The sequence below is a fragment of the Gossypium raimondii genome, chromosome 12 (genome assembly GCF_025698545.1).
Source record: "Gossypium raimondii isolate GPD5lz chromosome 12, ASM2569854v1, whole genome shotgun sequence".
Taxonomy (NCBI): domain Eukaryota; kingdom Viridiplantae; phylum Streptophyta; class Magnoliopsida; order Malvales; family Malvaceae; genus Gossypium; species Gossypium raimondii.
Genome location: NC_068576.1, coordinates 52644994 through 52662014, shown reverse-complemented (window position 1 = coordinate 52662014; position 17021 = coordinate 52644994). Strand labels below are relative to the sequence as shown.

Here is a 17021-nt window from a genome sequence, read left to right as displayed (position 1 = left end):
AAATGAATCATTATCCGTATATACATGAAGTGCATGGAAATTTAATATTAAATGAGCTCTTATATGTTTCTTGATATCCATGTGAAATAAATAACTAACATGTTTGATGAACTTATGTGTTTAGGCTACTTGTCAATTTGCTTTGGATGTATTTTGTATGTTTATCTTAAATATAAATGAATAGTAAGTTAATTTTCCTTTATACAAACTTACTAAGCATTAAATGCTTACTTTGTTTTATTTTCTCTATTTTATAGTATTTCGGAAGCTATTTGGGTTGGAAGTGTGGCGGAGATATCTCACACTATACATCAGCTCAGTTCGATATACGCAACAAACTAAAATTTTGGATTATAATGGCATGTATAGACTAAATTTGGCCAATGATGGTATATATGTGTTTGGTGGTGGCTAGCCATTGGAATGGCTTGTGTTGATCATATTTTGATGTATACATATATATATAGGTGTGGTCTTATTATGCTTGATAAATGTTTGGTGTGGTTAAGAATGGATAATATATGGGTCTGTTGATGAATGGCTTGAGATAACATGATTGTAAAAATATGTATATATGTTTATATGGTCATTTAGGCAAGATTGAATACTTGGACATATGGGGTGTTATGATATGTGTTAAACTTGGTTTTGGCTTGACTTAAATGTCTTGTATTGGTTGGTGAACGTGTTGAAGTGTTGATGTAGGTGGAAGACAAATTGGGTGAGAAAAGTGGCATTGAAATTGGCCTATTTTCGTTTACATTGACAGAGACACGGGTGTATGTCTCAGTCATGTGTGACACACGGCCTAGCATACGGGCGTGTGGCTTGGCCGTGTGACCCTTGCACCTTATTAATGCAATTCAGTATGCTCACACGGCCTAGGACACGGGTGTGTGACTTGGCCGTGTGACCCAAGTCAGAGAGTACCCTAATAGTGATACGGGCTGGGACACGACCTTTGTCCTACTTCGAATGCCCACATAGCCTGTGACACGGGCATATCTCTTGACCATTTGAGCCACACAGCTTGACCACACGGGCGTGTGTCCCCTACATCTAGAAATTTTTTTTGAAGTTTTGCGAAAAATTCTTTGAGTACCCGTTTAGTCCCGACTTGTTTCTAGTGTGTATTTTGAGCCTTGAGGGCTCATATAAGGGACAATATGACTGAATATAATTGATTTCTAATATGAATGTTAAATGGTATAAAATGTTTTTTTTTCTGTAAATTCTGATAATGCTCTGTAACCTTGTTCTGGCGACGGTGATGGGTTAGGGGTGTTACATTTAAGCTGATACCTATCGTTACTCTGCCTTTAGCATTAATGAGATAAAGTGTTTGATAGTTGAAATACACATCAAACCAAACTCCCACCATAAAATTACTCGCTTTCACCACTAAGACAAAGAGTGATCCATCGAGTAGGAGACACAAGACAAGATATATAGCCTACACTATTCTAAAGTATCATCTCAACTTAGAGAAGTCACCATATTCTAAGACAAAGAGTGATCGATCGAGTAGGAGACACAAGACAAGATATATAGTCTACACTATTCTAAAGTATCATCTCAACTTTGAGAAGTCACCATATTGAGCATCTCTGTAACAACCCGTGTTCAGTGAAATTGGAACAGTAGTTTCGAGACCACAAATCTGAGTAAAAAAATTATTTTAATAATATTTCATGGTCTGCATTATGATAGAAAAGACGTATGAAAATTTTGATAAGAAAAATTTACCGATTTCATATTTAATTCTAAAAGGGACCAAATTGCATGAAATGTAAAAGTTAAATTTTAGAAGCTAGAAGCATCAAATAGCTATAGAATTCAAAATTTGAGGTCCTTATATGGAAAATAGACCATTAAGAGAAGTTAGTAGATATTTATGATGATTCATCCATGGAAAATTAGAAAAGAAAATGACTAAATTAGAAAGTTGAAAATTAATGGATGATAAGTTAATTAAATGAATAAAATAATTTCATATCATCATCTTCCCAAAATTTCTCTGAAAACCCTAGCTAAGAGAGAGAATTTAGCAAGCTTAATTAGGTAAGTAATCATGTCCCATTTTAGTAATTTTATATTTAGAGATTGTAGTAACCTAATCTACCTATTTTGGGGATTAATTTGTAAAGTTGTCAAAGTATTAAAAGTTTTATATGGATGAGTATGCTGAAATTTTGAAATTTATGGTAGAAAATGAAAGGTTGTTGATAGATAAACAACTTTTGTAAAGGAAATTTTCATGAAATTATAATTTAGGGACTAAATTGTAAAGGTGTAAAATTCATAGAAAATTTCTAAATCTTATGAATTACATGGGCTGTAAATGTTATATGAAAAATTTGGCTAGACTTGGATTAAGGATTAAATTACATGAATTTTATTTTTAGAGCCTAGGGACGAAATTAGAATTAATTAAAGTATAGGGGCAAAATGGTACTTTTGCCTAAGATGTAAGTTGTATTGAATTAAATATAAAGTATGTTAAATTGATGTTAAATTCATTTATATAGATCCAAAAAGATCAAATAAAGAGTTAGATCGAGGAAAAGAAAAAGTATCAGATTAATAGATCTTCGTATACAAGCAAGTGACGAGGTAAGTTCGTATAATTAAAATGTATATTTATATGTTTAAATTGAATGTTATGGTTGTGAAATGTATGATTGTCATGTATAAACATAAACCACATATCCAATAATGTCTGACAAGTGTTAAGTCTCGTTTGAATAAAAGAAATTTGATGGATACAGGACTTCCCGTATTGGTTGTGGTCCTGCATATGTTGTGGACACACCATAACTCTTACGAACATCCTGTTATAAGCACTCTCAAACTTCCTGTTATATGGTTCCTACGAGCATCCTGATAGGTAATGATCATGCATGTGTTGCGGACTATCGTAGCTCTTTGTGAGCATTTTGTTATATGATCGGTTATGATCCTGCATATATTGCGGACACAAACGTAGCTCTTTATAAGCTTCCTAATATAGGCTCTTTTGTGAGCTTCCTAATATGGCTCGTTTGAACTTCCTGTTATATGGCTATCCGGAGCTCCCTGATAATAACTCTTCGGAGTTACCTGTTAAGTTCAATGAGCTTCTTGTTTTAAACACTTATGAGTTTCCTGTTATAGTTCGGATAAGCTTCCTGTTACATGGCTCACATGAGCACCCTGTTATATGGATCGAGAGAGTGCTTCCTGATTATGTGCCGTAATGGGTACCCTTGAATATGAGTTGACAAATTATAGTTTTGTACACTTCGAGTGTATTACATGTGTATCCATCGATATTTCAAATAAATTCAATAGGTAAAGATCTAACATGGTTAAACCGAACTTAAGATGATTTGTTATAGAAACACACATGTTAAATGGAAATATGATATGAAAAGATTATGTATATAAAAGTTATTATATGATGAGCTCATCATTGATTCTTGATGTTTATGTTGGATCGCCGGCACCCCTACGACGCAGCGAAAAAAAAAACAGCTACCCTAACCATGGATCCATGTGTGAGGAACGAATCAGGGTGATCAATGTTACGAAATTACCTAATGTTTATTCAAAGTAGACAGCAACACCTCAACAACTAGTAGTCTGATCTGCTGTCGAACCAAGCCGCAATCTATCGTGATCCCGGCCTCTACGTAATCCACCCAGTTGACTACGAACGGAAGGAATCCCCAAAAGCAGTTTTGAGAGTTATTTTTCTTTGACTACTGCTAGGCTCAAACAAAGAAAAGCGGATTATATATATATCCTTTTATTTTAGGGTTTTAGGAATTAAATAAATATAATAATATTTTTATACCGAAAATTATAATTACATTAATTATAATATAAGTTACGTAAACCATATATTTATTTGAATTCTTATGCTAACCAAATTCATGTCCTCATTATACATACAACAACCTTGTACATAATGTGTTGGAAATTTGATTACCGAATTAAATTAATTCTATAATTAATTTAATTCAAGCGATCCCAAAAACAATACCAACTATGGTTTATTCCATTCATTTCAACTATAGGGTGTGACCCTGTAGGTTCCTGTAACGTTAGCAGTAACACTAGAATGATTCTAATGCTACAAACAATGAGTGGCATCTAGCAATGCATCATTGCTACCTAAGTCACAAGAGATCATGATTCGACATAACCTTTTTTTATGATTAACCTTTTATGCAATAATCCTTAAGTCATTTATCTCTGGATTAGACACAAGTCATGGAATAGTCACACTTGCATTGTCCATTCCATGTTCCTTGATATCTTAAGCAGACTACGATATACAAATAAGTATGACATCTAATATCAACTTATTTGAGCATGGCCATGCATTTCTAGTCTCACTTAATCAAGTGGCCTAAGATATTACTCCTATTATGTAGGAGGGACTTATCCTATATCGACCAACAATATCCCTCTACATAGATTGTGGTATATCCAACATCAGTCTTTATAGAACAACCAGTTACGGTGTACGTTTGACTGTATCAAAATATACAACTCACGATGTTGGGATTATGATGATCTCAAGTCTGAGGATCATATAAATATTAATCATTATGAGTAATGTCGTGACAATTACATAATAATCCAAGAAACATACTCATAACGGGTCAGTCCAATATGTTGTTCTCTAACACACATATTCATATAATGATTCTGACATTCCATATCAATGACAACTCTTTATCATCAATCAACTACATGTTAGTCTTAATGCATTATCGCTATCCTATCCAACAATAATACTTGACTAAGGAACTTTTAAGAATAATCATATTATTCTCAGGACATTATTATAAAACAGTTTATTTATATACATAGAAAAGAAACTGAAATAATAATGGTAAGCATATATATTAATAAACATGATAAATCAAGTATGTTATTACAACCATCTCATGATTGATCTTTGGGCATACTCTAACAGTTTACATGTAATACATGACTAACAAGTTTCCTGAAATTATGTGTGTTTAGGCAATTTGCTAAATTTCTTTGGATGAATTTTGTATGCTTACCTTAAATGTAAATGAGTGGTAAGGTTAATTTTTTGTTATACAAATTTACTAAGCATAATATGCTTAATCTGTTATATTTTCTCTGTTTTATAGTACACGAAAGCTCGTAAAGGTTGGAAGCGGGTCGGAGTAAGATCACACTATCATTCAGCTCATTTTGGTATAATTAGTAAAATTTTCCTTGGTATAATGGCATGTATAAGTTAAATTGACCAAATGATGGCAAGTTAATATTTGGTTGTAATTAGCCATTGGAATGGTTAGTGATGGTATGTTTTGTTGTATATGTTTATGAGACCATATTATGTTGATATGTGTTGTGTGCTTGAATTGATTTACATATTAGGTATAAATATGCTTAAATGAATATTTAACTAATTTGGTAAGTTGGTCACATGAAAATATGTGTTGCTATGTCAAGCATAAGAATTGGTTTTGGCTTTGATTTAAATGTATTGAATTGGTTTAGGGATGTGTTAAAATGTTAATGTAGGTGCAAGGCAAATTTAGGTGAGAAATAAGGCTTGAAAATGGCCTTATTTTGTCCATACGGGCGTGTGTCTCAACCGTGTGTAACACACGACCACACGCACGAGCGTGTGTCTCAGCCATGTTTGACACACGGCCACGCGCACGGGCTGGTGGTTTGGTTGTGTGTCCCCTGCATTTTAAAATTTGAGAAACAGAATGCTTCGAATTACTCACACAGGCAGAGACACGGGTGTGTGTCTCAGCCGTGTGTGTCACACGACTTAGCACATGAGCGTGTGACTTGGCCGTGTGACCCAAGTCAGAGAGTTACATAGGCATGGACACGGGCTGAGACACGGTCGTGTGCCTCACATCGAATGCCTACACGGCCTGGGACACAGGCGTGTCACTTGGCCATGTGAGCCACATGGTCTAGCCACACGGACGTGTGTCCTCTGCACCTAAGAAAAATTTTGAGATTTTACGAATAATTCTCTGAGTTCCCGATTTAGTCCCGACTTGTTTCTAAAGCATAAATTGGGTCCCGATAGCCCATTCAAGGGACATTTTGATTGAATATGTTTGATTTCGGTTATAAATAGTAAATGATATGTGTAAATTGTTTTTAAATCTATAAAATCTGGTAATACTCCATAACCCTGTTCTGGCGATGGGTATGGGTTAGGGGTGTTACAGTTTCTCCATATCACTCATGGTGTAAACCACCACTACAATCGCCATCAATACATTTATAACTTAATCGTTATAACAATACTTATGAAGTGTTGAATAATTAGTTAAATTGAAATGGATAAATCATAATATATACTTGAACAACACACTAACATAAATCTATTGATACAAGGAAATGACATGAAGGTGGGCAGCGGTTCACCCAATAAAGGTGGAGAACCCTAAGGTGGGGATGATAGAGTTGGGCAAAGAGGAAGGAGGAGCTAGGAAGAAGGAAAAATAAGAGTCTGGTCACCATGAAGATAGTTCGAATGAGAGAATCAAAGAAGAGATGTATATAAATGTAATGATCTCATACCACATGGCATGTCCTAATAAAGTTGAATTGTCATTTGTTAGTCTCTAGTTAAGTTGACAAAGTAATGTAATATTACTAAATTAGAGGATGTGCAAAATGACATGTATTATTGGAATGGTTAGATTGTGAAAGATAATTAACTTGTATACTCCTAAAAATAAGGTGGAATAATTCTCCAGATGGAAAATGTTAGTATCTTTGACGTGGATAATAAGTATTACAAGCATCTCCGATATGGATCTCTTTAATAAGATATATGTAACAACATTTAAATGAAAAAATTAAACATGAAAATTTAAAATTATATAAAAAAAATTAAATTAGATTGTCATCGGATCGAATGTGATACTTTAGAAATCGAAGAAAATGCCTTAGTTAAAAATTGAATATTATTTCCAAATCTTATTTCTGATATACATCATTTGAAGTCAATTCATTGTGCAAATTGCCTATTCATACTACACGTGGATGTACCTGATTTGTAGTGTATGATGAAATCGAATTAAAGCATAAATATGTAGTTGGAAAGTCACATCTTTCCTTTTTGGAATTTGGGTAAAAATCTCTAGATTTCAATTCAACCCTAAAATTTAAAGTGATAATACAAAAATTTCAATTCAAGTCCACTATTACCATTCTTTTAACACAATTTCATGACAAATTAAGATGACCAGTAATTCAACCCTTCACACTATAGACACATGTTTAATCTCGGGCCACATTTATCAAGTCAATCGAAATTATGCTTGATAACACATTATTTTTATTTTAATGTAATTATAAATTTATATAAATATTAATATAAAAATTTTAACTAATAATATAAAATTTGAATCTAACCCGAAAAAAATAACCACCAGAGTTATATTTTTGGGAATGAGATGCCATATTCCCCGTAGTCAAAGACTAAATGCAATAAAGATTTGGTCCCAACGGAATGTTTGGTTTTTGCCTAGTTATATATGTTGCTAGGATTTAATTTATAGCGACAAGGATGAGGGTGGATTTGGGGATCGGTTTTGTCTAATTTGATTTTTTTTCTTGGTTTATTTAATAAAATAGGAACGAAATGCAACAAATATTAAGTTGTTTGATTAGTTGAATGGAATAGGAATGATAAACAAAAATATTATATTGTTTGGTTTACAAAAAACTATAAGAGTATAAAATCACATTAGTATTTTTGAATTAAATTAAATTTTAAATATTTATACTATTTATTAAATGTTTTATTGAGTTGGTTTCTTCTTCAATCGTGTCACTAACTTAGTTAGAAAAATTACGAAAATATTTTTCATAATTAAAATAAATTATATTATTTGAGGGTAATTTAGTTTTTTTTAAATCAATAAAAATTCATATGGTAATATTTGAATTGAACTAATTGTATTAGCAAAACTTTTAATTTATCACTCAACTAAAACTTTATTTTAATACATTTATACATTTCAATTTTTATTATGCACATTTTATAACATTCATCAACTAAAGTTTTTACATTCATTAATGCACATTTTACTGGAGTTCATCTAGCTTGGGTTGGTCACTAGACTTGGGGTAGTCGTTGAAGGTTCCATTTCCAAAACCTACCAAACTAACCCAAATTTGACTAACCTCTCCCACCTTTACCGTTGCTAGCCAAATATGCATCCAAAGGTTTGGAGGAGCCCATTGGAATGTCCTTACCCCTATGGCATAGCGAAAAAATGACTTAAACGATCACAACCCATGAATCTATGTATAAAAAATGAACTTAGGTTGAGAAAGGTTAAAAATGTAACTTAAAATGATATGGAAGAGAGCAACACCGATACAGATGTGAAACTGCTATCGAGATACAAATCTTTAACCGCAACAAAATATCCTAACTTTTACGTGATCCACCTGGATGAATGACGTTTAGAACAGTCTTCAAAAATTTTAGATAAAAAAAATGAAACTCTTTTGTTGCTAGTCAAAGATAGTATTTTGGATAACCTAAAATTCAAATTCAAGCTTCCTTTTAATCAAAATCCTATATTGAATAAAATATTTCCACAGAGGAATTTAAGGAAACCACCATAAAGCATTAATCCAATTCATATATTATTTTATTAAAATAGTAAAATGTATCTTTGATTGAAAAATATTAAATTATTTTATTTAATAATTTCGTTAAAAGTATTCCTATTTAAAATTTAATTCATATATTATTTTAATCAGTATTCTCTCTATGTGTGTACATCAAGGATGTACACATAAACTTTGTCAAATCAAATTAATCATAAGAATATTTCTATAATTAATTTAATCCATGTGACAATTAAATATAATATCAAAATTTTTGGATTTTGATCGCTTCAACTACAGGATGTAACTTTGTAGGCTCTTGCAACATTGACAGTAATATTCGAACATTTTTAATGTTACAAATAATGAGTGACATCTAGAAATGTATCATTGCTACCCAAGTTACAATAAGTCATGATTCGACATAAAATTTTCATGATAATGTTATCATATAATCTATCCCTTTGTCCTTGATATCTAGATTGGATACAAGATATGAAACAGTCGCACTTGTATAATTTAATCTCTTTTTTCTTGATACCTTGAGTAGATTAAGATAAACAAATAAATGTGATATATCATATCAACTCATTTGAGTATGATCATGCATTTTCGGTCTAACTCTATTAAAAGTATAGGTGTCCATTTGCTAAGCTCAGGCTTGGCCTGACCCGAAAAATAGACCTAAAATTTTGTCCAAGCCCGGTCTGGATAAAAATACTAAAAGTCGGGTCCGGCCTGTCCGTATTAAATTTTTATATGATTTTTAAAAATATATATAATACATTAAGAATACTAAAAACATTAAAATAAATGTTTCTTTACAAATTGAAAATATATTTTTTAAAAATATGTATACTTAAATAACACTAAGATAGGTGCAACTTAACAAGCAAATGCCTCTAAAATAATAACAAAATTAACAATAAAATAATAGTTATACAATATCTAAATAATAACAACAAAATAGTAGCAACATAATTGTGAAATGGTAGCAAAATAATGAAAAACAACAAGAAAATAGTAACAAAATAATAAAATAGTAAAAAATAGTAGTTTTTTCTTTTTGTATATTTGGACTGGGCTTGAGCAAAAAAAGGCTTACCCGGGGTCCGACCCGTTTTTTAAATCGACATTACTTTTTGCCCAAGTCCATTTTTCGGGCCTATATTTTTACCCAAACCCTCCCATTTTTTGGGCAGGGCAGGTCAGGTGGTCAAGCCCATGGACAGGTCTAATTCAAAGGCCTAAGATATTACTCCCATTATGTAGGAGAGACAAAATTTATCTTGACCACTCACATTCCACCTACATAGATTGTGACATATCCAATATAAGTCTTTATAGTACAACCATTTATGAAAGACATTTGATTGTGTCAAAGCATATGACTTACGATGTTGGAATAATGGTGATCTCAAGTCTAAAGATTATACATATATTTATCACTATGAGAAATGTCATGACTATTACATAATAATCTAAGAAGCATTCTCATGGTGGACCAGTCCAGTATATCGTTCTCTAACATATATTTACGTGTTGACTTGATATCACATATTTATAAGAACACTTGCGATCAATTAAGCACGTGTTAGTCTCAATGCATTATTGTTGTCCAAACCTACAATAATACTTGACTAGACATTCAAGAATGATCATATCATTCTTAGGATTTTATCATTATACAATTTATTTAACACATAAATAAAGACTGAAAATAATAATGGCAATGTCTTTATCAATAAACTAGGTAAAAGTATGTTATTACAATTATCATATGATTAATCTTTTGGCATACTCCAATATAGCCTCCCTCTCATCGTCAGCATACCAACTTTCAACCATTGATCTTGCTTAGTCTGAGGTGCCTGATCGTTCGAATTACCAATCGAGGATCCTAAGCGGTTGTATTCAGGTTTTTAGTCTAAAGTTTTCTATTATTTTCGTGGTGGCTGACTCTATGGTTGTAGAACAACTGATCATTATCCCCATACTGCCCTTAGTTTTGTATCAATGTCGGACTTTAACCAATTTTTTGGTAAGAAGAGGATAAGTTGTTAGAATAATAATTTTTTGTTAGCCCAAGGTTTGAGTCATGATTTAGTGTCATGTAGTGATTGTTGTGATGCTCGTGTCCAATGGTGACTTATTTTCTCTAAGTCTTTAGTGACTTATGGTCTATCTAGTTTTCAAGGGATCTCAATTTTGTCTGGAGTTTCATTGCATCTGTTGTTTCAAATTAGAGATGTTTCAACTGCCATGGGAGAAAAGAATTGTAACACCCCCAACCCGTATCCCTCGCCGAAACCGGATTACGGAGCATTACCGGAGTTTACAAATCAAACAGACAGAAATTTGAATCATTTCATATCATCAAAACAAGTCATCAAATCATCATTTTAATCCAAATTATAAACATATCAAATCCAAATCAATTTTGCCTAGTTCATGAGCACTTAAACATAGAATTAAATTCACATGCACCTATCTATATTTAGTTCAATTTACCATGCCATAATATGGCTTCAAAAATAAACACATATTTATATGTATAAAACCAACCAAAATGAAACTTATAACCTCATTTACAATCAAACCACAAAATAACTATTATTTAGACACCCTAGGTACATGCCGACACAAAGGATAAACATCACCACATTTGAGTTAGGGATTGTTGTTGGATGTTGAATCGACGATCAAAAGTTAAGTACCTAACCTGCGCACTGAAAACAAAACCGTACGCTGAGTATAAACTCAGTGGTATTTCTATAATCCGGATATTTAAATATAAGAAATTACAAATATACAATGAAATATAAACACACATTAATATTTAATTATTACAACAACCATTTCATATTTCATTTGTTTCACAAATATCTCAATTCTCATACTTGCTATATAAATAGCTTTTCACAATTTTATTTTACATTTCATTATACAATTGCAATATCTATTCCATAGTCATTTCATGAGTATATAACTCATATATTCCATATATTTGCAACATATTTCACATTCTATTTTCAATTCACTGTTTCACTTCCATTTGTCATACCATACCATTTCAATATCAATTATAAAAATTTATTATTCATTTACCCCTATTAACACGACTCGGACTCGGACGGATACACAGATCCAACCAAAACACACCAGTTTGGCACCCAGTGCCTCATCGGATAATTCGAAGTAATAATTTAACACCCAGTGTCTCATCGGCTAAACCGAAGTAAATTGGCACCCAGTGCCTCATCGAATTAATCCGAAGTAGTAAATTGACACTCAGTGTCTCATCGACTCAAAGTCGAAGAAATCCCTAAATTCTTCCAATCCTATGGCATGCCATCTATATTCGACTCAGTCTAATACAGTTAATAGGGTTTCAATTCACAATTCAAATGCAATAATATATCCAATATTCAAATTTCACATTATTCATATATTCATATAATTTCAATTAAATATCAAAATGCTAAATACTCACCTCAATCACTTACCATAAACATTTAATCAAAATACATCAATTAATAATTAAATTCGGATTATAGAAATACAAACCAGAACTTTCGAGCTATTCCTCGTCAACTTTATCTTTTCCCTTCTTAGTCGAGGTTTCCGGCACAACGTTAGCAATTGAGCTTTGAACTTTAAAACCCTAATTTCTCCTTTCTTTCTTTCCCTTTTTCTTTTCTTTTTTTTTTCTTCTTGGTTCGTTTCTATTCTGTTTCTTTCTATTTCTTTTTTGTTTCTTTTATTTATTATATTTACTTATTATAATATATAATATAATAAATATACTTAAATAATATTATAATATATATGTTTTAACTTTAAGTTTTATAAATATCTATACCCCGCCTCATTTAAGAACAATGGCATAATTGCTCTTTTAGTCCCTTTATTTTTTCTTTAATCTATAATTGAACTTTTACCCATATGCAATTTAGTCCTTATACCTAATTACTTTTAATTCATGCAAATTCACTTAATCAAAATCTAATTAACTACACAACTAGCTTCGTAAATATTAAAGTCCGGTTTACGGGAACGGAGTCCCGGGAATGCATTTTTTTAAATTTGGTCCTCTTAATTAATTAACTATTGAAACGTTAAAATTTTTTAACGAAACTTTAATACCATCTTAATGACATTCCGTAAATATTTACGGCTTGGTTTGTAAAAACAAGTCCCCGATACCTCATTTTCTTAAACCACTCGAACTTAATAAATCACCTATATAACATAAATTATCAAATCAAAAACTTTTTTTTAAATCATATTTGACTCGTAAATATTAAATAATAATAATTACAAACTTACTCGTTGAATTTGATGGCCCTGAAACCACTATTTTCGACACCACTAAAAAACGGACAGTTACAAGAATTGTATATAGATTCACTGCATCATGATTTTTTTTTCTTGATGGCTAAAAGTGCCATTCAGTTGAGAGGGTCATGATAACGAGCTGGGATCTCCCTTTGTTTCAAATTTAAGCAGGGAAGCCTAATATATGAAATGGAGGCTTGTTTTCATCATTATAAAATTTAGGTTATCTTGTATTTTGGGATAAATATCAAAACTATACATGAATTTTGATTCAATGTGCAATGCCATACATGAACTTTGATTTTTTTGTGATTTTATACATGAAATTTTGATTAGATTCAATTTTCACAAATCACTAACAACATTATTGAATTAGCATCATTTTATGTTTAATAAATTATATACACAAACAATTATATTGATCCGATATGAAAATAAATGTATGTATTCATTTATTTAAATGTATACAATTGAATTAAAATCAAAGTTTCATGTACACATATGAACCACAATTCAAATTTCATGTGTATAATTGCACCAAATCAAAGTTCATGTATCAAATTGCACATTAGACCAAAGTTCACGTATAAACTAGATATTTATCCTCTTAAAATTATGTAAACTTTAGAAAAGTACACTTGGTAGAATTACAATCGAAAACACAAATTTTAATACAATCAACCCTTTTTCTAACACCCCCCCATAATAGCATGCTCTTATAGAGGATAATCATTGTAAACTTACTATATAATTCATATCGTGAATTTCTATCAAATAAATAAAGTAAGAATTATGTTCAAAAAAGAAAGAAAGTAGAAATCAAATCAACAAAATTAAAAAAAAGTATAATAGACGCATGTATTATTGCTTTTATGCATATTTTATTTTATATTTTTCACATGATTAATTAGAAAATTCATAAATATAACAAGTTCGGTTAATCAATATGAGTTATCAAATTAAAATAATTAAATTACAATGAATTACTAAATTCTAGTAATAAATTTATAAGTTTATATTCCAAGTTCATAGAAGAATATTTAATTAAGGAACTTAATAGTTTCTTAAATTGATATATTTAATTCCACTTATTGAAGATTATTTTCGTTAATAAAATATTATTAATATATTTATTCATGTAAAATTTAATCATTTTATTAAAATAATATTTTAATTAAGATCATTTTCATTTAATAAATGATAATTAATAAGCTTGCTTATATGAAATAACTATAATTTTACTTAAAAATTTAGACTACGCTGTTATAAAGAATTAATTTAATGAAAATCGTACTTCATAACAATGGATGTTGTTATTATAAGTGAAAATTATAATAAAAATTAAAATAAAACATAAAAATTATTTTTAAAAGAAACTTAGACTATTAAAATTGATGTTGTTTAAGGGTGACTGTTTATAGGAGAGCTAACTTATATCTTAATTTTACAGTTTTAATTAAAATCTCGTTTATTTTTAACATTAGCTTGTGTTACATAATTATTTGGAGGTGTTGTGAAAATTAAATGAATATTTGAAAACAACAAACAACAACATTTAAGCGGATATAAAAAATTGTAACAGATTATGCCAGTTTGGGATCTTTTGACCTTAAGCAAAAGAAACTTGCCAATAACCCCAAATCCCACAGCTGAGAATTGCGAACCCAACAGATCCAGATTTCCCAGATTAACCCTAAATCCACCCGTCTCTGTTAGCTAGTTCCTTTCTTCGGCCGGTGGCCCAAATCCTCTGCGTTTCGAATCAGAGTTATACTCAAAGGACAAGCCAAGCCCCCGAAACAATGCCAGTAAGTCTCCTTATACGGTTTGATCCAGATCTCGAACTTCGCAATTATGAAGAATTTTCCTTTTTAATTGCAACTATCAAATTGATTGTTAACGTTGGTTTATGATTGTGTGCCGTGCAGTTCAAAACAATGATAGAGGTTGAACCACCGAGTCCGTTAAGATATATCATCGGAGCAGCGGTCATGATGATCGGAGTTGTATTGCCCGTCGGATACATGATGTTCCGTAACAAACGTGTCCCTTCCTCTTCTTCTTATTCCAAACAGACGTAGGTGTGCCTTTACTTAAGTGCTCAATATCCATTTCCTTTAAAGAGAGAATATAATCTTTTTCCCTTCTTATTTTGAATCACGTTTTGTTATATTAGATCTAGAGTTAGTTGAGATTTATTTCTTAATCTCAATGTTAATTTGGAGATTTAACAAATTTAATCAACTGAATTTGTACAAAAAATCGACTTCGTTTGGATCGACAAACTAGTATTTATGTTTGATGTTGGCATTTCAGGAACAAAGTTTTAATATAGAGATTTTGGTGGAAGAGAGACTTGTCTTTCCGCGAAATTGGTGATTTAAATTTGAAGAAAGATGAGGGAAGCATTGAAAGAAGGCCTTGAATGGCCTGCAGATACCAAAAATGTAAATGAATTATAAAACCCTCGGTTCTATTTTGTGATAGTTGTGTGGGTATTAATTGAATTTTATAAAAGATGAAATCTGTTGGTTTGTTCAATTTATGGGCTTTGATTAGTTTAACTATTTAGCACCATAATATATCAATTCTATGATATTGGTTGTTTTACTACTAATCTGGGTTTATTTTCTTTCTCTTCCATAAATATACCTTTGATTCTAACACCTATCATGTAGCAGCCTTTCCTATCTGGAACGTCTATAGTTTCTTCCTTCCATGTGGTGTGTGATGGAAATGGCATTTTGATAGTTTCTGTTGTGTGTTTCATGGACTGGAAAATGGCTTGCAACATATTTGTGCTTTGATTGTAGTGGTGTGTGGATATGCTTAGGTTTCATATACCACCATTAGCATGGTTTGCCGGTTGGATTAGTTAACCAAACAATAATGTTCTTTGGCACCACCCATTAGCTAAGACCTGGTGTTCAAGCTATCTAAAAGATTGTTTGTTCCGATTCATTTTCTTGATGTTAAAACTTGTTTCTGATAAGATGCTATCGTACGAGATTGTAATGATTAAATTGACCATGATTTGGGAGGATACATTTCATGTAGATAATAGTGGTAAAGAACATGATACTTTACTCCACTAGTTTATGCTTGTCTATCAGTAGGACATGCTAGCACCTTTGCCGTGGTTCATTTGAACTGAATTTTGTAGATTTATAGTTCCAAAACAATGGGACAATAGATTCTTGAAATAGTAGCAAAAGAACATGTTCCCTTAATTCACTATCGGTAGAACATGGTTGCACTGTTGTGGTGGTGCATATGAATGAGTGTTGTAGATTTACATATCTGAACAATGGAAATGTAGATTATAGCAATTGTAGCAAAAGCAATCCACTAGCTTATGTATTGGACAATTGGTAGGACATGATAGCCTTTGCTGTGGTTCATTTGACCCTTATCTTGTAGATTTACGGGTCTGAAAAATGGAATGATAGGATTATAGCATTGAAATTAGAGCTGCATGCCATGGTTGCACCACATTGCTTAAATAAGCATTTAAGATGGCATTGAAGTAACCTTCAAGCATGCCCTGCATCACCCGGTGAGGAGGATGGTCTAAAACAGGAGGCTTAAGCTAACTTAGTTAAAGAAGCAAGTAAATCACACACCTATTTGCCTCTCTATGCGCTCTGAGTATTCTGATAATTCCATTTCTTAAGGCCAGTTTTGTATTTGTTTTTTAAGAAGTATTTTTGAGACGAAAAACATTTTTGGGACAAAAGCATTTCTAAACACTTTTTTCAAGTAAAAAATTGGTCATAAAGTATGTTTTTTAGAAGCTGAAAATTTTAGCTTTTCTTCAAAAGTTTAGCTTCTCTTCAAAAGTTTTTTGTGTTTTCAAAAATACTTTTGAAAGCATTACTAAATTAGGCCTAAGTAACAAACAGTTTGCACTCCATAATCACCTTAGAGGAAGCATGGATAATCTTATTGATAGCCAACGAGGCCGAATTTACGATCACATTCCTATAACCCTTACACTAAGCTAGTTTGAGTCTTTGCTAAAACACCATGCATTGTACTTTTACAACAGTACGCTG

The 17021-nt window shown here is 31.5% G+C and overlaps 1 protein-coding gene across 2 annotated transcripts; it reads left to right on the top strand.

Moving 5' to 3' along the window:
* The first annotated feature begins 14531 nt into the window (after positions 1–14531).
* On the top strand, positions 14532–15583 carry LOC105765095 (uncharacterized). 2 transcript variants are annotated; one of them, XM_012584017.1, is made up of 3 exons: positions 14532–14774; positions 14895–15047; positions 15283–15583. In XM_012584017.1, the coding sequence occupies exons 1-2, from the start codon at positions 14769–14771 to the stop codon at positions 15045–15047; spliced, it is 159 nt and encodes a 52-aa protein (XP_012439471.1). In that variant the 5' UTR covers positions 14532–14768; the 3' UTR covers positions 15283–15583. The 2 variants fall into 2 exon arrangements, with proteins under 2 accessions (XP_012439471.1, XP_012439470.1); XM_012584016.2 differs by having other exon boundaries at positions 14534–14774; positions 14895–15043.
* Positions 15584–17021: the final 1438 nt, after the last annotated feature.